This window comes from Tyto alba, unplaced genomic scaffold (genome assembly GCF_018691265.1).
Source record: "Tyto alba isolate M040663 unplaced genomic scaffold, T.alba_DEE_v4.0 Super-Scaffold_2, whole genome shotgun sequence".
NCBI lineage: Eukaryota > Metazoa > Chordata > Aves > Strigiformes > Tytonidae > Tyto > Tyto alba.
Genome location: NW_024881282.1, coordinates 80859308 through 80884189, shown reverse-complemented (window position 1 = coordinate 80884189; position 24882 = coordinate 80859308). Strand labels below are relative to the sequence as shown.

Sequence of the window (24882 nt, the reverse complement as noted above, 5' to 3'; positions counted from 1 at the left end):
TTCCATCTCTTGTTACGTTACAGAGGATGTGTTCTTGATGAACTCAAAGGACCCTAAAAATCCAATAGTCTATGGTGTATTTACAACTTCCAGGTATAGAATGTATCATTTTATTTGCATGGAAACTTGGGTGGCTTATTCTAAAGAGTTCTCTTTGTTAAAACTGTTTTTAAAACACACAAAATTTTCTTAACCTTTGAACTTAGAAGTCAGTGGCAGTAAGAAGTAATGAGTTAGGTTTCTTATGAGCAATGGACGTCATCACGCTGAAACTAGTAATCACAAAGACTATCAGTTTCTCAGGCTGTTCTTGCCATTGAATTGGCCTTTTTATAGTGGGGATCAGAATTTGTAGCCCTTTCCACACAGACGTAGAAAAATAACACAAGCATAAATATGCCTGTTTAGGGACAGGGTAAAGTAGAAAATCTGTGGTGATATTCGTAAAAAATATTGCTGAAATTTGGGAAGTTTAACGATCTTTCAAACATTCTGTTATTGAATCACATATGACTCTGACTTGAATGTTTTGATTTCATTGTGCTTTCACCAAGAATAAAATTATGCTTGTAGCTTAGGCCTGAGGAAGGTTTGCAGCATGGGTTGCATTGCCACATCTATTTGTGAGGGACAAAAGTTTTAGTTTCTAAACAGAAAGAATGTTTCTAATGATAAACAGGCATAGAAGAGGGAAATTTACAAGTCCTTACTGTCTTCTCTAAGAAATCTCAAAGTAAGAAACAGCACTGAAGTTTGTGTGTGTGCTGTCCAAGTGACAGAACAGAACGGTAAAATATAGAAAAATGTGAAGTGTAGGAAAGAGTTGAATAGTCCTCTAGGGACAGCCATATTGAAGTTTACTCAAATTGGGGCTTTGGCCTTCTGGGGACAATATATTTTAAATAGTGGAATAGCAGCCATCTGCTTAGGAAAATGTCTGAGAGATTGTATCAGTCATGCTGAACTTTCACAGGAGGTGAGTTAGGATTGCTCTGAGACCATGTCAGAGTTTTGATAATCAGCACATGCAATAAATTAGAAAGCAAGAAGCTGCTATTCCCACAGCTCTTCCACTCGATTAAACCGACTGATAATCTAAAGAACCTGATTTGATTTCTTCTCCCCTCATTTTTAGTAATATCTTCAAGGGGTCTGCAGTGTGTATGTACAGCATGACTGATGTGAGGAGGGTATTTCTTGGTCCCTATGCCCACCGAGATGGCCCGAACTACCAGTGGGTTCCCTACCAAGGGCGAGTGCCATATCCACGGCCAGGAACTGTAAGTACCCTAAGAAATATAATAATCTGAAAAGGGAAAACTATGGAAAGTATTTTCACACATTACATGGTCCTTGAGCTGAGATCCAGGAAAGAAACTGAAAAAGTTAATGAAATAGATTGGGTAACAGAAGGGAAAACTGACAATTCCTCCAGATACAAAAATGTACCGACTTTCTTGTGACATATGAAACTCCAATAGCAATTTCATTTGGATTTTAATTTTGGCGTTCATATTAACAAATTCAGCAGAAGTTTGAGCAATGGCTGGAGAACTTTACTGAAAGTCAAATGTTCAATAAGTTACTCTGCGTATCCTTTCCTTGGAATTTGTTCTAAATATTGGCTGAGCCATTCGAATGAACAGAAAACAGAGTATCTCTCTGGCTGTTAGGAAATTTTCAATTGTTCTTGACATTAAATCTAGCACAGTGAGACAGATATTTCTGCAATAGACATAGTGACTATAATAATTTTTAACATCCACTGGCATTTTAAATTCTATGCTTCTACCTGTTTCTCTGTTTCTAGTTTATGAATGACTGAAATATCAGAGTATATGACATCCATATTTACAACTCCCAACTGATATCATCACATGCTAGAAATAATTAACTGCCTTTGAAATTACCAGTAGTCTAAAAAGATGGGACATCTATGGAAAAAGCATTCATTGTATACATTGTATGCATTGTATACATTGTATACATTATGGTACCTCCCCAATGTAGGGGATATTATAAATCAGTTTGTCCCATTTAAGTTCTGAAATATCATTGCTGTAGATTAAATATATATGTGTACACATAAACATCAGATTTTCTACTCTTGTCTGGTATGTTTTGAAATTATTTTTTCAGACATGATCTTTCAACTCATCTCCAACAGACAATATATATGCTCAGCCAAATGAAAACGACTTCCTAAGTAAAAGAAAACAGTGGCTCCCTGACAGCCAGATTCTTCAGCACTCCTCACACTCTCACTATGACTGCTAAAGGGATTCCTAATTTTTTCCAGAGTTAAAATACAAGCGTTGCAGTATAAGAGAGGTTTCATTTTTTATTTGATGATAAACTTCTTTTTATTTTAAAATTGCTATAGTTAATGCTAATATGTCAGAGGGGTTTTTTGAAGTTGTATTGTTTTACATCCTTTTTGAAAATGTGATTGGGTAGCTATTTTTTATATATCTTGTATAGCTAATGACATCTTTTTTTTCAGTCTGACAGACTTAATAAGTTAGTGTTCCTTATTATGCTTATTTATATTCCTCTTTGATTCCAGTAGTGATAAACCTTTCTAAACAAAACCAAATAATAGATATTAAGTAAAACTACAAAGAATTTTCTATCACAGAAATAGACTGAGATAAAAAACTAGCTCTTGCACTTTGGCTCTGTTGCATTCATTCCTCACCAGAGATCTGATGCAGCTCTACTGAGATTCTGAATGAATAACTCAAGTGTTTGCCCTAGAGACTGGCAGTACAGCTCTGCCTCCCTCAGAGCCTGTGGGTTATTCCCAGACTTGTCTGAGGATCTTGAACTGAGATCCATATGGGAGAAGAATAGCTTGATCAAATTCCCAAGAACAATCAGAAAAGCAGGGACCCCAATGCTGCCCTTAAGTGGCCTAAGCCACCAGATCTTTTTCCAAAGTAGGGAAATATAGTTAAGTTACATATACTTTTCTTTTTTTTTTTTTTTTTTTTTCTGGCTAGCACATCAGAATGTATTTTACTCTTACAATTTCACTACAACTATCTTATACTAAGATTCACAAAGAAAGCATTAAGACGTTCAGATTTCATTGTAAACATTTTTTTCTTTTTTTGCCAAAGGGCAATTGTGATCCTAAATTATACAATTCTACATAGCCCTGCAGTCGTATCATGTAGTGCAAGAGGCCATGCCACTATAAGTGATGTTAATTAAAGAGTGGCTGAAGACATCAGTTTCTCCTAGCCCACTTCCAATGACTCTAATCCTGGTGCCTACCACTTTGAAAAAAATTTTTTTTTTCCCTCACAGTTCCTAAAGTCATTCTATTCTATTAGTAGGATAAAACTGAATTTTAAAATCAGAGATGTTTCTGGCTGGAAAGAAGCTTTTTTTTTTTTTTCTAAAGTGATAAAATCAAATGTATTTTCAACATCTTTGAAGACTTGTTGAGAATAAAGAAGAAAGGTTTTTGAAGTTCCTTTAGATGTCAGACTTGTGGCTTCCTTTTTCAAGAAAGGGGAAATGGAAGGGAGAAACAAAACCTGAACTTCTTACAGTGATTCTGTTCTAGATCTCATTGCAGTTAAACAGTACTGAATTATCTGAGGAATTTAATAGGTGAGGTGCTGGTAAACTTCTTGATAATCTGGTGACTTGCCCAGTATGAGTAAATAAAAAGGAAAGCTAATAATTCTTTTGAAAAGTCAGAAAACTTTTTAAACAATTCTACATCAGCTTCACATTTAACAGAAAAAATTACCAGGATTCTTCCTTTAAGATCTATAGAATTTTTTTTCTCTTTCAACCTTTTAACGTTACTTGACAGAAGAGGGAAGATTTTTGTATATACGTCATCTTGAGTGAGATACCTTATCTGGAATTCCTATCTGACTTTCTGTGAATCCAGCTACAGAGCTCAAATTTTCTCTACTTCCTGGTAACAAGAGTCTATCTTCAGTTATGACTAAAGCACTTTTTGTTCTTACCAAAACATAGCTATTGATCTATTCTGTTGGATTCCCTAATAGGCCAGTTAGGGGGGTAGCCTAGCTACCTCCTCCTGGCAGATCAAAACCCCTCTCACAGCATACTGGGGACCAGCAATTGGAAGTGGATGTTAAATGCAAGAGCTCTTTTGACTCTATTTGAATCCAAGATCAAGTTAATTTCTCCAAACTTTTTCAGGACATTTTTATTCATGCCTATCTTTTGGCACCTGAAAACTTTCTACTTCCTTTCTATCAATGGGGTTGCTTAAGTATATAAACATGAGTTCTGATGAAGTGCCTTGCCAATTAGCTTGACCTAGACCCATTAATATCAAAACCAGTCCTGTCATTAGCATCAAGGTTAATGTCGTTATTGTGTATCCAGGTTTTGTGCCCATAACATAAGTAAACATGACAGGACTTTACTCCTCAGGACAACTTGGACTTTATGTGGGTTAAGATTCCTCTGCAAGCAATATGGACTATGGATGGGCTAAGACTCACCTACTGATGGTGCCTAGTTCACTCTAGTGACAAGGAAGGGAGTTATAGCCAAAAGAGCTTTATTTCATCTCAGTCAGCTTCCTGAAGTTGAGTGGGATGAATGTGAGCTGCAGACTAGTCCAGATAGTGCACTTTAGACTTTAGATGTAAAAACATATAGTTACTGCACTTTATTCTCAGAAAATCAGGAGATCCAAGCAGTAATCTGGATCTCAGAATTGGGAGTCTCATTTAAATACACAGAATTATGACACTAATTCTAGTTTTATGATTTTTCTGAATAAAATATATCTTGGTCAACATTGCTGCAAGTAAAATCCTTTGTTAGAAAATGAGATAGAAAGTAAATATTCAAGCAATTAAATCACAGCTGAAATGCATTTACTTAAAATTGAAATGAATATTCATTTACCGATTTTTTTCAGTGTTTGCCCAGCTGCAATTAACAATACTTAGTTCTTGTGTAGTGATCTTTATACTTAAAGCACTTTGCATATATTGTTTAATTAATCATTATCTTATTAATCTGAGAAATTAGTATTGAACTGTAGTTAGAATATTAATTGAGTTGTAAAGAAAACAAAACTGAAGTGTAGAATTTTAAATACAGTCTTTGAGACAGACAATGGTTTGGTCAATGATTATAAAAAACCTATCTAGTTTTAACTTTCTAATATTTCTGTATGAGAGAACAAGAACACATAGTAGTAAAAGAGCTGAAAAATGTTGACACATTAAAGTAGATAACTAACTTGCTTTCTGCTTAGTCTGCTCCACATGCATTAATCAGATGTCCTTCCTCCCATCCATACCATATAACAGAACAGAATGTGGGAATTTGCCTACTAACAAATATGCCAAAAAGGGACAATTTTCACTTTATTTGTCCATGCTAGAAATGTCACTTTGCTGAGTATAACAACTACTCCTTTTCACAATATTGATTTTTTAATTTTATTTCTGATGAATTATTAATAATTTGGATTAAGGTGATAGCAAAGGCAATTGATTTCTTTTGCTGAGCATCCTGCAACGTCTGGAGTCTTGGTTAATAGGATGTTGTCCTCTAGGTTTTTAATTTAATTGGAAGATAAACTATACATGGATATAAAGGGAAAATCACTTAGGGCATTTAAACACCAGCTGTTTATATTTAAGGTTCAAATGCCACAAAAATAATTATTGCCAACTGGGTTTCAGAGTTTTATATGTAGTCAATAGGTGTCTGAACAGATTCGGAGGGGGCAACACCATGTTCTTTGCTGAGTATCTTTGGGCCAATGATTTAATGCCATTGTGGCTCATGGTCTTCATCTATTCAACATTACTAACATACTACTAATGCTTACTTTAAAGTAACCTCTAATTGTTCATAAAATACTTACCAATTCCACAGAAGAGAGGAAGGCAAATAATGGTGATTAGCCAGTCATCCGGTCTCCCCATGGGGACATGTAGTAGGTGAAAGTGGAGGAATATTTTTGTGGATCCCAAAGCCTAGTCTTACTTCTCCTTCCCTTCTCAGCCTCTATGTTTTGTTCACATTGGAAGAATGTGAGCAGAGAATTCTCTGCTTTTCACACATTAGAGGCAAAACTATCTGTCCCACCTATGACTGTATATAGGGGAAAAGGGACTCTTTACCGTGTTACTTCATAGGGATGAGCTTAATCTCAAGTGAACACCAACTTTTCTGTTACTGCACAATATACAACAGTGAGGAATTATTTCAGTTCTTCAGTGAGAGTTGTCTCACCTAAATTCACATTGACAGTATGAGAATTAACGCTCACAGGAGGCTTTCTTTAGAATCTATGGAAAGAGAAGAGATACATTTAGAACGTGACTCATCTGATTTATTTAGTGTAATAGGATCCATGTTATCAAGACTACATGGATGACACAGGATTGTTGAGACAAGCAGGAGTTTGAAAAGTCAGTAGAACAGGGAATTATCCCAGCATTTAAGGATTTGGTTCCTGGGAAAGCAATTGATTTCCAGTAAACTTCTGAAGACAGTACTTTGAAACTAAGATGATGGCATAATTAATTCATCTTCTGTTGTATACACAACTGAATAGTGAAATTACTTGTCTCATATTGACTTTTAGATAATTAAGAATTTCTTCTTTCTGCCAGTTAAAGTTTAATACTAATTAATAAATGACTAAAAATCCTTTTGCACTGCATAGTAGCAAGAAAAATTATGTATGAGGATCATTTACACTCTATTAACAGTATTGATTTAAATCCAAAATGAAAAAAAAAAAAAAAGAAACTTTTGGTGACAGAATTAACTTTTGCTGTCTATCCTGAAACACTTAGATCCCCTGTCATATTTAATTATAGACTGCAATAGTTAGGATGATTGTAATCAAATGGATTTCTAATATGTTTCTATTGATTGATAATTAAATGTAAAACATTTTCTATTTTATTTCCAGTGTCCCAGTAAAACATTTGGAGGCTTTGATTCCACCAAGGACCTTCCTGATGAAGTTATAACATTTGCAAGGAGTCATCCAGCCATGTACAACCCAGTATTTCCCATCAACAACCGTCCAATCATGATCAAAACAGATGTGGATTACCAGTTCACACAGATAGTAGTGGATCGAGTAGACGCAGAAGATGGCCAATACGATGTGATGTTCATTGGCACAGGTGAGAAGTCTTGAATCTATACTCTATTCTCCTCCAGGCATTATGGAGACATAGATCAGATAAAATTTCATACTCTGAAGACAGAACACCGATTTATGTTCCAGTATATATCTGTGAAAATTCAGGGAAAGACTGGAAACTGCATGTGGGGAGGTCTTTGTTACATACATTTGCCGTAACAGGTTCAGGCCATGGCCTGCATAGCTTAATTCTTTAGGAGCTTTGCCAACTGGATTAAGATCAAACCACTCTTTTCAACTACTGTTATTAGGGAATTTTATTAGAAATATCTTGCCTTATTAATTATAATTTAGTATTAAAATGCAGGTTTTGAGGTACCCATTTTGAAGTACAGCATAAGAAGTATTAACATGAATGAGGCAAGTATCCAGGGATGGAAAATGTCTTGTGTGCTTTTCAAGTATTTCAAGTACTGCCTTAAGATGCCCATCTCTTTATCCAGAAGAGTACATAATTTTACTTAAGATGAAGATATCTGGCACATATGAAGTGTTTTAAGAAGAGTTGGTAGTAGAAACTTGATACCCTTTCAAAGTATTTACAGAATCATATAGCTTTGGCATTTTATCAAAAGTGAAAATTTGCACTTTTTAAATAGACATCTTTTCTGGAAAGGTAATAATGAGAAATAACAGTGTCCAGAAATTAGTTGATACACATTTGCCTATGTTCGGGGCTTCATAACTATGCTGATTAGCAGTTGGTGGATCTGCTTCTTCACCTTTGAAGATTTTCCATTAGTTGGCTGGTGTTTCAATTATGTTGAGTAAAAGTATTTTAAACTTCTATTGAACATAATTGCTAGTAATTATACGTTGGCATCATGAAGCCGAAACAAATCAAACCAAAATCCAACTGTTTCTTTTCATATTTGGACCAAAAAATATCTGTCTGTCTGTTTTATAACAGCCCAATTTTTCACTTGCTTTCAGTACAGTTTTGGTACTCTAGACCTGAGGTCAGATTTCTAAAGCAATAAACCTCAAGGTCTCTTTCATGTTGATGCCTGAAATATGAGTAAACTGAGTGCTGATGAAGCTTTGTGTACCAAACACAGTGCATGCATAGCAATTCAGAACATTTACTGCAGGAAATGCAGCTCTGCAGAAAGTGTTCCTGCTCTGAAGATATGAACTGAGTTATTAGATACCAGTGCTACAATATGTTCTTGAATAAAACATTGAAAAGTAGTTTCGTATGATTTTACACAACATATATTTTCCATCACACATTAGAGACTTCAATGCCATCTACAATTGGCAGTGTTTTGTGCCTTTCAACAAGTCTTCTACGACCTGGTTCAGCCCAGAAAACAAATTAATGGCAATACTCCCCTTGGCTGCAATGCGAGGGAGCGAGCCCTTCAGCATCCAGAGTATGATGCTGAACAAACATAAGGAGCTGATTTATGTCTACATCTTAAGCACAAGAGATGGCATTTATCTCACCAAAGTTTGGCATTCAGTCTAAGAAAGATGCATTGGCTTCTGCAGGGGAAAGAGATAAGTACTTCCAGAGAGAGATTCATTGTACTTTCTTTGAGACCCCTATTATAGTAAGATAAATAGTTATGTAGAAGTTCCTGTCTGTTTTCAAACAGTACAGGAAGACTTGCTTAAACCTGATCTATAGCTTTTAGATAATTATCATTATGTGTAATGGTTCTTATCTAAATTAGTCAGGCAAGGTCTTTCTCTGAAAGATGCTCAATGATACCTAGCTCTTACCTTTGAGTTGGGAATTTAGGCACTCAATTCCATAAACCACTAATATTCAGGTGTGTGGTAAGTGCTCTGGATCCCATCCAAAACTGCAGATAGCTGTGCCCAAGAACTGTAAGAAAAGTATTGAAAGATTATTACTTGTACTTGCCAAAAGATATTTCAGCATCAAACCCCCAGTTTTGTAAGTGGAAAGTGTTATTATTTCTTGAAATATTACTTTTGTCCATAGAAACTGGTCTTTTTCCAGCAGGAGGTTATACCCTCATGGGACAAGAACAGGCATTTATAACACCTGTGCTTGGATTTGAGGCACAAAAGATGCTCCGTGATCCTCTGAGCTCACTATCTGTATTGTAGTTTTCAGATTGAGAAAAGGGCAACTTTCATGCAGAGGGAAAGGAAAAGAAGCAGAACTGAGGCCCTGCCTGCCTCCTGCCAGAAAGCCACACCAAATCAGCTGGTCAAAGGAACCAGAAACAGATACACAATCAGTGTGTATTATATTTTCCCCAAGCAAAGAACAAACTGGGAAGCAGATTAGGGACTCTAGTCACAGTCCAGTTTCCCACTTGGTGATCCGAACCTATGACAAAGTCAGAATTAAGCTCTCTGGGGTATGACTGGATTTCTCTGTGCAGGTCTGTCCCATCAGATTAGATACTTTTCTCTGTATTTTCCCATTGCTGTTGCAGCAATCTACATTATTCCCACATGCTCCTGAACCTCAGTATGTTGAAGAAACACATTTTTTTTTTTCATTCTCATTGAATAACTGATGATAATTGAACACAACATAATTAATAGCCATCCAGTGTGGTCACATTTTCCTTTCCTGTGGGTGAAATCTTTAGCTGAGCAGTTTCTTTCCCACTGTGATTGTACCCAGTGTGTTTCACAATGGAAATAAAATCATATCGGCATGCTTGAAATTATATCAGAAAAAAACAGGATTTAAGATATGCACTTAATGCATATCCTGAGTGTGTGATGTTTGGAATCATTTGGCACAGTCAAGGTACATCTGTCAGTAAAGCAAATTAATAACAGTAATCTTATCTCACTGAGCAGAGCCTATTGATCCTAAAGGAGAAGCCTGATTCCATTTGTGTGAAATTGTTTGAAATACTACTCCATAAAACTTGATCTAGAACTCAGATAAAGCCCCACTTTGGTACCTATGGCCTGACTAGAGTCGCCGTAGTGATTAACACAGTGTATCTTTGACCTCAGAGGCTTTCTTGAGCATCAAGCAAGTGTAATTGTTGCAGGATCCACTTAAAAGTCAGACCTTTTTTTGAAGCAACATTATGTGGGGAGCTCCTGTCTGCTCAGTGCCTGCTCAGGCTCCACAGTTTCCCTTGTGCTGTTTTATCAAAAATCCACCTTTATTTCTAGAATATGGCATCTGGTGTGTTGTGACTGAGGACAAGCATAGTGCAACACAGAATACAGTCACGACACATTGCTACACTGTTATATTTACTAGATCAAGGTTCTCTTTTTTACCCATACAATGTATTTACCTCAAAACCACAGTCATCAAATTATCAGGATAATTAACAAAACAAACTCATCCATTAAATTACAAATATAACTAACATTAAATTATCTGTTGTTCTGAATTACCATGTTGTAGAAATGTGGATTTTTTTCCTTCTTGTTTTAAAATTTAAATTGCATTTGTTCTGTATTGTTCTCAATAATTCTTGAATTAAATATATCCAGTTAGTAAAAGCAAGCATAATGAAAACCACTTCCAAAACAACTTATCTAGTACATTTTACTAGCTTAGTTTGTACATGTAGCTGCCTAAATAAAAAGAAAGTTGTGCTTTGCTTTGTTGTTGTTGTTCTAAGAAAGAGCTGGGTTTTTTATTTTTAAAAAAAGAATCTATGAATTTGTGACTAAGGAAAGAAAACAGGGATGTACATATTTTGTGGAAGAAAAATCACGTCTTTCTAAATTTCAAAAAATATGTACTTAGAAGTCAACATCTTCTTAAAGGTCAGGAGATAGAAAAATTAAAATCTCAGTTCTACAGGATATTCTAGGATTTTTAATATATTTTATTGCAAATTCAGTGAAAAAAGTTGAAATAACAGAATTTTCTTATGAATTCAATAGCTTTTAATTTTGTCAATTTATAAAAACATTTTCAACCCTTATAATCTAATTATTTCACTTTTATACATATTTTAAATATAGAAGAGGTGAGTTGTCATCATTTTAATCACAAGTTTCAAATAACACAAATATATACACATACAAAATACGTTTTGATTTTGTGTAATTGATGGTTAATTCTTTTTTTGAGAATATTTACCTTTATCATTCTGTTACTTTCAGAATTTTACCCATTTAAAGTACCTTATATTTTCCTAAACTGTTACTGCTATAGAATATGCAACATGAAAAGTCCTCAGGGACGTAGTTGTTCCTGTGATACACTTACAGGGCACTACACTAGGCTGCTTAAAAAGAAGTCACATACAGAGTGTTTCCATTTCAGAGTTTGCAATGATGTAGACCAACCTAGAAATGATTCTTTGTTGTTGTTGTTCCCTTGAAAGTCTGCTCATGGAAAGAAACAAATAAATCACAGATTCAGAATCTGTAAAACAGAGATGGTCTTAAGTCTCAACCATATTCACAAAACCAAAGGCTGTAGCTCTGGAATTTCAAGCATTGGCCTTGTTCATGTTAAAGCCAATTGCAAAACTCCAAGAATATAAATGGATATAGTATTAAAATGCTGTCACACACTTATTTCTAAACAGCAGATACAAGTTGTATTGCTTTTTCCCCATCATTGAAGACCAGTATCTAACACACACAGAAATATAGATGTCTAAAGGGGCTTGTACATCTTAGGTACTTTGTTTGACATGGGGAAGACCACATGTACTTATGAGATCTAACAGCTTCATCTGCCTAACAACATTTATCCAGATGTTTTTATAACCATACTGAGCATTTTGAAGCACCTTCACATGCATTTTAAGAATGACAAACTTCATATTCCAAAATGGACAATAAAACATGCCTGGGTACATTTAATTCCTCAATTAAATGACTGAAACATCTGTCATTTTATACTGTCACTTAAATATTTCAGTCCTACTCATTCTTTAATAACTATAGCAACAATTATCTGTTGCATTTTGATAATTGAAAGAATTCAGTGAAATGTCCTACTGAAATTCAGTGTTTTTCTAGCTTACTAAATAGCAGTTGGTATTTTGAACAAGTGCTAAGAGATATGTATCTTCACAATCTTTGTATGTGAAATAATTGCATACTACAAGAAACGGGCTGCTCTGAAACTGAAGTATGCTTCTTAAGCACCTGAAAAGTTTTGTTTGGGTTTTGTTGTTTTTTTTTTTTTTTTTTTTTCCTTTTCAAGATATTGGAACAGTTCTTAAAGTGGTTTCAATTCCAAAGGAGACTTGGCATGAATTAGAGGAAGTCTTGCTGGAAGAGATGACAGTCTTTCGGGTAAGTGCGGCTAAATTTCAAGTGTCAGGTTGTAGATTTCTCTGCGGACAGCTGCAAACTAAACTTCTTGCACTCTAGCCAAGGAATAGCCTGGCATACTCCTCTAATTAGCTTGTCATTTACAGACCCAGACACTAGTCAAAATAAACCTTGAAACTTTCAGCTCTAGCTGGAGGTTAATGACAAAAGAAATGGCATTCTGGGGTCTTGTTTTGTGATTTAAAAAACAAATTAGTATCTCTGAATCTTAGAGCTATTATATGTTGTAGTTAAATATGTATCTGTGCAAGTCTGGGAATAATGCCTGTCTGTTTTCTCCCACAGAGATATGCAATACACAAATTTTATAGTTGTGTCAACTCTTAACACTATTCAGACTATCAGTGTAATGCAGCTAGGAAGATACTTTAGGAAAAGCAGTGATCTGCACAGATTTCTTATGCCTAGTAATCTAAGAAACAAAATGTCTCTATTTCCAAAGGTGACTTTGGGGTCTCATTTTCATGGTTTGACACAAGACAACATAAACCCCTAATCTGTAGTACTTTTTTGTGAAAATCAATCTCTTCCATTTTTCCTGTCTGAGCCACCTAAAAAACAAGGCATCACATAGGCACTCCTGCAAGTAGAGGCTGAGTAAACCTTTCAAACACTTTCCAGACAGAACCCAGGGATGTCTTGTGTTTTGTACACAACAACGAATCATTTACATTCCCCACATTATTCTTTTTGTCAGTGCCATTTTATGGCACCCTTTCACAGGCTCCAGGCTTTTGGGGGGTTGATACCTGGCTGGGAATGTGAGGTTAATCTGACAGCGTGAAGATGATGCTTGCCTGCTTGGAGAGCCCCACGTCCCATGGTCTGGCTCCAGATGTGCTCACATGGGCTCTGCTCAAAACTTGTCACAGGGGCCCGGCCATCATGTCCTCATCAAACTCAGTTGCCACCCCTTTATCTTTGGTTTCTGAACAGGCACAACATATCTAAACGGAGCTCGTATATCTTTTTATTATTATTTTCAGTATTATTTTTATTTTTTTCTTATGGGCAGTCTTGCTTTTACTGGTACCAATCTTGCACAGAAACCACTGTTTTGAGTGCAAGATATCACTGAAAAAGGAGTATCTCTGTTTCTGCAATCGATGGGGTTTTTCAAGGGCAGAAATGTGGGATTTTTTCCTTCTTTCTTTTAACAGAAAAATAAAGTAGAAACTATGAGAAGAAAATGAGACAAGTAATTTGTGGCTCCCATCTTTTTTTTCTTTTTTTATACACGCAAAAGTCATTACATTAATGCAGGGTAATTTGGCAATTGTTGATAATGTATGAGCCTCTTTCCTAAATCATGTAGAAGTGCCAAGCTAAAGGAGATCAGAGAAATATAAAAGTGAAAGAAATAAAATAAATGGAGTGAAAGTTTTATTTCAGAAAGGCTTTAGAGAGGTAGAGTGGTTAATAACAAATTCAGCTCTGGTATTTTACTTTACATGTGTATTTATCTGTTACACAAAAGGATTTTGGTGTTCTGATTTACTTGAAAACTCATTTATCTCCTTTGGCATATATTTAAGCCTTAAAGAGGGCCTTAATGTACTTCAGTGGAATAAGCAGAATTTGTATGCATCAGATATGGATCTTTCAATAGGTAATTTGCAACAGATTTTACATGTACCTTAACCAAATGTAAGTTTTCTTTAGTTACTAAAGAGTCTATGTGCATCATAAACAATATATTTTGATGCTTAAACTGCAATGTGCTGATCACAGTGCTTTTCATTTATAATGCCATGAAACTGAAAGTCTTCCGTATCTGTTACATTGATAACAAATGACTCTTTTAACACCATTTGTGCAATATTTCTCTAAACAGCTGAGCAAACAAAATAATGAATTCAACTTTCATTCAAATGTTATGCTTAATTGATGCTTTCTGATATAAGGTCTATTAACTCATTTGTAAAGGCAAGTCCACATGCTTAACTGACCTATATAAAATTCTCTCAGGATAAGTAAGTTGTATGCTACACAAGTGTAAAACCTTAATAAGGACTTTATTAATGTACATAGCCAAGAGTATGATGCATGGGATCAATAGTAGATTTTTAGATGGAAGAAAGTTCATAGAGAACTGACTTGCACACTTTGCAACCAAATTAAGCCACTTTTACTCCCAGGATTAAAATCCATTCAAGCAGTTGGACCTAAAAGGTGTAACAGTCTTTTAATCACATATAAACATACTTATTCTGCTAAATATTTCCTACAGTCTCTCATGTAACAAAGTAGATGCTGGTTTGACACCTGCTTGCTACAGATAACTACAATTAAGAGTAGACTTATCTAGGAGAACAATAACTCTCCTAGTGACCCATTTGGTTGATTAAATAGTGGGATTCCAGGGTGCAAAACCCTCTTTCCAGTTTTATTTCTGTGTTCTGCAAATATGAGTAACTTCTTTGTATGTGAATAGTGTGGTGCAGTCAACAAGATTATATTTGGGATTGTGGTTTGTTCTTATGAATAAAATTTTGCAGGAATGTTTTTTCCACCTTGATATTGTCAAAGTGTGTTCTTTATTTCAGTGTTATTAAATTTAACATATAGTATCTATATATTTCGATGCAGTCATTATTACTTTCATATTACCTTGGACGTTCTTTAAATGTAGTTTTAATATTAAGTGTAGAAATTAATTTCAAGGTGTGAAACTAGTAACAAAGTAATCACAACGAAACTTTAATATTCATGGAAAATTGTATGTCTACAATCAACATAGCAATCAAAGATGCACCCAGATATGTACACTCATTCTAATTCATTTACAGCCAGAAACTACATCATTGCAAAAGACAAGAAGAAGCACTATTACTAAGGAGTTTCTCATTTAATTTCAGGGTTTCTAGGTTGAGCAAATATAATTCTAGCAGAATTTTTATGTTTATAAAGCTGATTTTATATTTTAACTGTTTGTTGGTTTTTTTTTTTTTTTTTTTTTCCTAGGAACCCACTGTTATTTCAGCAATGAAGATTTCTACAAAGCAGGTATTATGTGCACAAACTTTAAATCACTTTTAAATATTTATTGGTCTCTGTCTTTTAGAGACAGTAACTTGGCAGTCAGTAGAGACATATTAATTACAGCAGCAACATCCAATCCCCTTATATAAACATCAGTAGTTTCTCAGGAAAATGTGACAGGCATAGGAGAAAGGAAAAGTCTAGTATGTGTTACTTACTGGTAAGGTAGAAAATAAACACAAACTAACTAGATGTCTGGAGGCTCTCAAGAAAAAAAAAATCCACATTATGGAATGTTCTTATGACAGAGGAATTCTTCAAAAGGAGTGGCCAAACTTGGTCCCTTGCTTTAATGGGACTAGTTCTAGTCTGTAGGAATAGTCTAGAACAAAATGCAGATAGTGGAAGCAAAGACTGGAAATGAGACATCCTCCTGTCTGTCTGTCCAATCTCCATTCCACTCCTGGATGTGCACCATTCAGCTTTCACAAAGAGGGTAGACCTGATTTATTCCAAATTTTCCATGGCCTTCTGGTTCAGTGACATGGTTAGGTTATGGGTTCCAGACTCCAGAATTTATATTTCCTGCTTTCTGTTGAGTGCACTAATAACTAACTTTTTAAAGTTATGTAATATAGCCATCACTGTAGACCAGACCATAACTAAAATGAACTGGACCTGTTGATGGATAGAGGAAAAATTTTGTCTGATTTACAGTAAAGGTTATTCCTCCATTTCTGAGCAAATATGGGCAATTATTATTAGGCTTCCTTGTGAAACAGCTGATGAATTATGTAGTTGTGCAAAGAACATTGGTTTCCAGTCTGTGAATGAGGTGGGTATTACAGGCCTATCTTCCAGTTCTGCCTGTAATTAGGTAGATGGATCCCAGCCACTGTTATTTCCTGTCTCAGAAGTCTCAGACATAAAATTTAGTGTCCAATTTAATGTTTGTTTTGTTTTTTTTTTTTTTTTCTTTTTCATATTTGTGTTGATTTGGAGTTTAATTTGGTAAATACAAGCAACTTGTTCACACTCGTTAATTATTCCATTAATGTCACTGTCAGTAAAGAAGAGATTTGGTTTAACTTCTAGGACTGGGTGCACTAAAAATTGTGTGTGCCATAAATAAGATCTAATTAGTTCATCTACCTCACTTTATACATTTTAAGCAGAGCTGAATTCATTCTGTAATGGACAGAGCCCCATATTATGTTTGAAAAGCTGCATATTTAACTCACAATTCACTGTATTTAGGAAAGTTGTCTGAAAACAATGTGTTTGACAGAAAACATTTTGTTTGAGGACACTCTTTTCAGGACAAAAAAAAATGTACTATTGAATACTGGGATATTTAAAAACAAACCTGTCAAGTTGTATATGTATTCACATCATACCAAAATGCTCTGCTCTGGATTATTTTTATAAGTACATTCCCTTAAAGCAGCCAATCAGATTTGACAAGGGACTGTGCATTTTTATACAACCTCTTCTTCAAAGCATCTTTAGTTATTCAGGAAAGATTACAATTTTCCCTGAGTCTTCTGAAAACAAATTTACACTGCTAAAATTGTCTAAAACTAAAAAAGAGCATAAACCACAAGTTATTCAGACACAGTTAAGCTGATGAAAAATCAACCTGCCTCAGACTAAAAATGACAGAATCATGATACAGTGTGACAAACTTTTGGCACTGTGTCTCTGTATCAAATAAGTATACAGTAATATGTTTCCATTTTGTATTTATGATTTAAAAATACTGTGGTTTTATAACTCAAACACTTTACTCATTGTGTTCTGATAAGCAGGGCATTTTTCCTATGAACAGCATGATAATTCTATGCATTGTAGAAAGCAGGATCATGAAATGTAAACAGTAAAACCAACATGTCCTATTGAATAACTTTCAAGCAATCACTTCATTTTACTTTCTCACCAACAATCCTCGCATGCAATTATAGAAACATGGTATGGGGAGTTTCTCCTTGTTTTTGAATGTTTAATTACAATGGTTGTTCAAAGCTAACTCTTTTGCTGTTGTGCCAGTATGATATGTTACAAATGACCTTCTTAAAAAACAAAATCCACAAATTCTTCAGGAGCAGAACTCAGTTTAAGTTTTAACTTACATAAAACTCTAAGACTCCCATGCCCCTCTCTATATGACTTTGGCCCTTGATCAAGAGTCACTTTGAGGAAGCAAATTTAACCTTTAGGTGAAAGATCAAGCCTTGTTACAGTCTTTCTCAACTCTACTGTCATTTAACTCACAGGAATTATATTTTCTCACTAAAGCTATGTATTCCTCCTGATTTGTCTCATAGCCCTAGTTTGGTGTAGCCTTTATTACCTGAACAACCTATGCTTTGTTAACAACAGACACAAAACTAGGACAGCATCCTAGAGCCACCGTAACACCCTACAGCTGCCTAAATCCACAGTTCCATGGGATCCAGGCTTGCAGGGTGCCCTGGCTACCACTTGGCCCTAAGGCTGTCAGGTGGGGCTTCATAATTTTAAAAAAAATGTAGAAGCAAACCAAAAAATCAGGCCTGGCATTTAATCAGTGGTGACTTTCTGTGGAGCAAGCTCTCATCTTTTTCTCAGACTCAGGTTTTTGACTCTCTGTTTCAAAAAGCCATTGAATTTCTGGTAAGATCTGAAAAAAACAAGGAGATCCTTGGCTGATACAGGCCAGCTCCTTGTCCGGTGAACTGCTGTGTTCAGGAGCTAGGAGATTTTGTTTCTCCACCATAAGATTCTCAAAGTCAAAGCAGAAACCTTCAGAAAGAAGTTAGTGATTACTGTTTTAGTATTTTTACAAAGTACTGAATTTTATTCAGAGATCACCATTTCTGTCCATAGTGAACATACAGAAAGGACCAGCTCAAAATGGATACGTCACTTAAATGGCCCCCTGAACTACTCTGCAAGTTACTTTTCAAGACATAAAATTAAATTAAATGGGGTTTGAACCTCATGATCCCTAAAGTTTATTTTAAAATTCTACCTAAGTTGTTCTTTTTAAGCATTACGTCTTTTTATCACTCTTTTTTGTTTTTTAAATTTCACATGGAAAATTCTCAATTATCTCTTCGGCTTCTAGGGAAAGACTGCATTTTTTGGCAGCACCTTGGGGCAAACAGAAACCACTGGATTACTTAAAATATTAGTCTCCTCAGGTTTTCTGGAGTTCTGATACTTCTGCAAGAATTTTTAGGAACAAATTTCTCTCTCCCCACCCTCCCCACCCCTTGTGGTTTGGTATGATAATCAGCTGATTTATTAAATTCACAACCTCTTGAGAGAGACTCTTTGCCCAGAAGGCACTTTGACTGTGTATGGCAAAGTAAGGTCAGACCATTGATGCAAATAATTCTATTACTATTTTCTGAATTTCATACTGCCTGGATTTATATATTATTAGTGTCCAGAATAATGATCACCAGATGGAGTCTAAAACCATGATCAGAAGAGCAGCAAACAGGGCAGCAGCCTTCAGGCTGTGCAGCACCTGAAACACATGCTGTAGTTCACTGGCTGAACTTTATGAACTTATATACAAGGAATAGAGTCTTTAAGTAACCCTATTTTGGCCTCACTTTTTTTTTTTTTTTTTCCTTATGTGTTACTGGTCATTCTTTAATTCTGAAGACATTTATTAGGAATCAGGGAGGGGTTTTTGACAAAATGAAATTGGTTACAGAGGTACATAGGAAACCATTACACCATTCTTCCTTATTTTCCCATGTGCATTCTCTGGGTTGATTTTTATATTAGATGCATCACACATTGCTACATGCTTATATAGATATTAATGCCCCAATTACATAGGACTTAGATCAATACCATCTGGACATTTAAGACACTTAACTGAAGCTCTAATTTGACCTATGCTGCCTCCATAATCAGTAAAGAGAAAAGGCATCCCATGAGAAATGGTTAGGTCACCTAAGATTTGAATTGATGCACTTTTTGCTGTAGAACGTACACCTAAACTGCGTACTTGATTAAGTGACCTAAGTTATAGAGAACCAGCTTATAATATCTGCTGCTTGTCATCTGCTTCTCAAGGATACAGTATTATCTGGGGAGTTATATGTATAGTTCAGGCTTTGTGTAGAGCTCTGTGTGGTCAGGGATTTTTGCCCAGAGAATGTGGGTTTACAATCTAGCTATGGCACTGTAATAGATGGAAGCAGCTGCTTAGAAAGATCTTAGTTTTCAGTTTACCAGTAAATTTTCCTTTGGGTGCTTTCCTTGTCATATTTTTCCTTGAGAAAATACTGGTGTTTATATAAATGCATGGGATGTTTCTGTTATAATTATTATGTCTGTATAAACTGCCAAGCTGCTGTCTCTGAAAGAAGTTAACACAGCACCTTTTATGAGTGATTTTGGTTTTGCTGTCTTCTGGTATCCAGTACTCATAATTTCTAGTAGGTAGATAACCTCAGACACCTTCCATTCTGAATGGTACCTCTGGGACATCACAATGTAGATGAAGAATTTTGACAACATTTCTTGAAATCTTATTTTTCACACCTGCTTTGTTTTCTAAGAAAGAAAAATGAATACAGTTTTCTGTTTTCCTGGTGGCACTTCTTTGAGTGTGACCTTAAAAAGAAATGTATTAATTGATCCACCATGGGTGCTGGATGACAAAGTTTAAGGTTTTGATAGCAAAGTGTCAGTGTTTCCAAACCAGAAGGATTATGCCATTTAATTTTTGTTTATCTATTTATTTTGGTTTCCACTCAGAGGTTTTGCATCTCAGAGGGAACTGTATTTACTTACTACTCATACTTGTTTTCTTTGTGAATTAGTGCTAAGCTGAAATATCTCTGTTTGGACTTTCATGTGGCATCAGTAGTTCAGTTTCCTTACATCCCTCTAGGGACCAGCTTCCCTAATGGACCACATGAATTTGATATCAGAAAGGAAATTAAGAGAGACAGGATAGTCTGTTGTGATGCCATGTAAAGCTGTAGTTCATTTTGTATGCATTTTTTTTTTTTTTTTTTACTTCATGGCTTCTCTCTGAATATGAACTGCATCTTTCATTCAAGACTGTTTTTTATCCAATATAAAGTAAGCCATCTCCCCTCATTAAAGATATGTTTCAATTAAAGTATGTTAACTGTAGAAAAGAGTACGAAGCATCCAAATTATCAGACATGAAAAGAAGTGCGTCCATGGCAGCACTTTCAAGCTGAAATATCTTAACATCAGTCTGAAATAATTTACCTTATGTTTCCCCCCACACATACACAAACCAATGTCGTACACAGGAAATTTATGTTAAAGTTGTTTTTCTTATCTTTAAATTCAAAAGCATGATCTCCATTGTGTTCTGTCACTGATTGTAGTGCTTTCCCAGTGCAGGGTTCTGAATACAAAAGAAAAAAATGGAAGAGTACTTTAATTTTTCCTACTGTTTAGAGAAGCCACTGAGAGCTTCATACAAAAATCAAAGTTTTTCCTATTTGACTTTTTTTATCCTGAGGACAATTCTTTTCTCATTCCTCTAGTGTACATCATGAACATGATCCTTTATTGCATTTGTAATGGTCCTAATATATTATTATATAACTTTTATTTATTGTTTTCCTGGAAAAAAATGTTCGTTTGCATTTTTTTTTTTAATTAAAATAACAAAATAAAACAAAAATTTTATAACAGCAACAGCTCTACATTGGCTCAGCCACTGGAGTTTCACAGCTTCCTTTACACCGCTGTGATGTGTATGGAAAAGCATGTGCTGAGTGCTGTCTTGCGAGAGACCCTTACTGTGCCTGGGATGGTTCATCTTGCTCACGTTACTTCCCCACTGCTAAGAGGTAGGGACAGCTTCAGATGTCTTCATGGTTTGCTATTTGTTTTAACTGATGGTCTCAATATGACCAGAGGGCTTTGGAGATTTTTCATGGGATGGTTAACTGGAGCCCTTTCTCTTCCAAAAAAAACATAAATGTGGGAGTTACAAGCAATGTGAAGTCTTGGTTAATTTAAAGTGAACACTGCTACTTCTTGGGTTGGCTTAAAAAAGCTGTTGTAAGAAAACATTCATAAAAGCATTGTCTCTGAAATGGATTTATAACTTTATATTCACTAATAAATATCAAAAAGAAAAAAATTATTTTCTCTAACATGAGGAGGGGGCATGATATTAAAATAAAAGTACTACTTGGCCAAGTAAAGTATCCTGCATTTTCATGAATTATAATTCAAAGTAAATATTTATAAAGTGTTTGGATATGAACGGAAAGTTATTTTTTCATGATATATAACATTATTGTTATTATTTAAAAGTATAACTTGTATATGTTGACATGTGTCCAAGTGCTACCAGATGAGAACAACCGCTATTTTACATTCACTCTGCACTGATGCTAAAGGTGTTGCAATGCAGAGGTTAAGGGAAAACAGATTCTTCAAGTGAAAAATATTATTTTTATAGAAAATAAACAAGTCCTACTTGCCTGATCTGAAGACTTAAAATAATATATTCTTTGACTGTCTTTATCTTTGGAATTCTTTCTCTTAAAGTATATTAGCTAGTTAGTGAACAGCTCTTAGCTACTGAAGTAGAAATTAGGAATAACTGAATAGATAATCACTTGCAAATAAGAACAGATATTGCTGTAGTGTTGAGATTCCCATGATAAATTGGCTAAAATGATAAAAAAGTGCTCACATTAAATTGAATATGCCAAACATCTTGCACTTATGAAGAAACAAGGAATACGAGGGTTTATACACATAAGGGTTTATATACAGAAGGGTTTATATACATAAAATTAACAGTAGCAAATACTTAGTTGAGAATGTCAGGACTCCAAATGCCAGATTTGGATTGGTTATTGCGGAAGGTGACATGTGTTAAAGGCTGGGTAGTAGCATTTGTGTCACAGACTTTTCAGATGGAGGGGATTAAAATTTCAAGGTTTGCATTACAACGTATCCTAAACAAATAATGATGACAAAACAAAAAGCTGCTTGTGGAACATCAGGTTCTATTTTTGCACCAGGAAACAGAGTTAACCTGATACAAGCTTTTTGTGAAATTCTTTAGAAAAGAATTAAAAAGGATAAACTGAACCCATCCCAAAAGAAGAGCCAGTCAAATTTTCTCAGCTGCACGGGCTAAATTCAAATTATGGTGGGAGCATGGGAGTTTCTCTGTATGAGGAAAGAGGTGAGAGGGAATCATGAGGTTTTCAAGGAGAGTTTAAGAGATTGATTTGATCTGAGAGTTTTAAGTGTTAGAAGTCAGTATGGTTTGAGTATTGCCTCTGAGTCAAAAGAGACAATAAGGTCAGGAATCACTGACTCACTCTCCCCTGCTACCGCCCTACTAATCGTTACCCCTGAACCTCAGCCTTTATCAGCATTCACTAGCACCCATTCCTATTCCCAGTCCACCTCAAGACCCATAGAGCACATCATCCCGTCTTTCATCTGCTTATACTGATGGAAGAAATAGGGCTATTTGTCTTTTCCTAATCTGTCTATCCAATTTATTAAACAGCACACCAAGCTCACTTGCCATCAGGGGTAAAGGGACTGGGACCTCTTACAGGGATTAAGGGGCAGGATTACTGGGGCTAAACTGGGTTTCACAGCTACAGGAAAACCTGGGGGTGCAGAATTTACTCTTCTTGAGGCCACTATGAAAGAAAACGTAAGTCCTGGGAGGCTGGGATCCTGACAATGCATTCAGAAGAAGCCTCCATCCCCCTCTACTTCCCCCCATTTTTCCCTTGTCTGCAGCAGAAGCAGAATAAAGGTCTGTGTTACTGGGGGAGAGGATCCTTTGTTTACCTGGTATCTGCTGTACCCACTATCTCCAGCCAACTTTGAATGCATGTATGACAAAATCAGCATTGTTGGAAACAGCTTAAATGTCAACATTTTCCTAATAATGAATCCTTGTAATTTTAGGCTCTAGAAATATTGGCAAAGTTGAGTCCTGAGGCAATTGCACAGATGATTTACTAATGGTTTGGGGTTTTGTTTTTTGTTTTTTTATTTTTTCTTTTTTTTTTAAAGGAAGCTTTTATGAGCCATGATTTTAATTTACTTTTCTTTCTTTGTGTATTTTACAAGTCTAAATGACAGTTCAGAGCTCCTGTAGTGTGACCACTTAACTTTACCCCATGCAGATGTGTTCTGGTTCATATTTCATAAATCATCATGTTGATACAATGGTGATATGTGCGACATTTTCTTGATATTCTAACTAAACATCTCATCCAAACTCCATTGACAGTAATATGAGTCATTCCACAGACTTCTTTTCTACAAATAGTATCCTATAAATATGCTGCATTTCAAAATTCAGGAAGGAGTAACAAAATTTTATTGTTCCTTCTGTTTCAGTGCATTTTTATTCATTGGTAATGAGTAATATGAAGATGATATCTGAAATCAGAATTAGTACATTTTTTGAATCACATATCAATCAACAAAAGGTTCCTTCTTATTAAAGCATGCTAATTCACTAGGATAATTTAAAAGTTTTTATTCAAAAAAAGATATAAAAAGTGCACATTCTGAATTATTTTTTTCCAAAAAAAACCCAAAACACCTGTTGCCATACTTCACGTAACTAATTTCAGTTTAACATTTCAGTAGTTTTCAGTGGAAAGAAAAAAAAAGGTTAAAATCTTCCAGCCAAGAGGAGTGAGCTGTGCAGTTGAAAGTGCCTCTGTGAGAACTCCTAGTATGTGCTGATGGTGCGCTGTTCGTGAGGGTCTGCAAACGGGGCTAGTGAAAAGAAGAGAGATGGTCTCTGTATTGCAGAACAATGGCTTTTTAAAAATGTGAGTTGTTGTCACAAGGGAGTGACCAACAGTGCTTTTTACAAGGCTACTTGACTTTTGCATATCCCTTGCTGGATGCCATAATCTCAAATCACAGCATTGTTCAGCAGCCTAATCCTCTTTGTTCTCTTCTGATTTTGAAAGCCCTCAGGCTTTCTCTGATTCATAAAGTAAAGTGCTCGCACTTGAAACACATCTTTGTTTGCCGAGTTCTTTTTTCTTTTTTTATATGAAACGCTTTTCTCTGGCTCAGTTGAATTTTGTGTCACAGCTATTTAAATAAAAATAGGAGCAGACAAAGAAAGAAAAAAAAATACAAAATAAAACTGTACTAAAAAGATTTCTTCTGTGAAATACATTTTTTTTAGCGCAGATCAATATGTTTTCCAAATAAGCCAGTGGAAATCAAGCTGGGGAAAGGATATATTATATTAAATGGACATGCAATCAATGCTAGAACCCAGACTCAAGCTACAAAGGATGGAATAAATGACATTCCAAAATCTTCCTATCCAATTATTTTATTCTGTTTGTTCTGAAGACAAAACCATTTGCAACAGTTTTGGAAAAGGTTTTATCAGAATTGTTTTGGTGAGATCTGTAGTGGCTGAAATGATCTATGTATTTTAAGTTAGA

The 24882-nt window shown here is 35.3% G+C and overlaps 1 protein-coding gene across 5 annotated transcripts in view; it reads left to right on the top strand.

Moving 5' to 3' along the window:
• The window catches only part of SEMA3A (semaphorin 3A), a 336738-nt gene that overhangs the window by 299949 nt on the left and 11907 nt on the right, over positions 1-24882 (top strand). For all 5 annotated transcript variants that reach the window (XM_032985231.2, XM_032985232.2, XM_042792922.1 and 2 more), the window contains 6 exons: positions 24-93; positions 1136-1280; positions 6941-7160; positions 12309-12400; positions 15404-15445; positions 21104-21261. In XM_032985231.2, coding sequence (XP_032841122.1) covers positions 24-93; positions 1136-1280; positions 6941-7160; positions 12309-12400; positions 15404-15445; positions 21104-21261 — 727 coding nt within the window. The remainder of the gene's footprint in view (positions 1-23; positions 94-1135; positions 1281-6940; positions 7161-12308; positions 12401-15403; positions 15446-21103; positions 21262-24882) is intronic.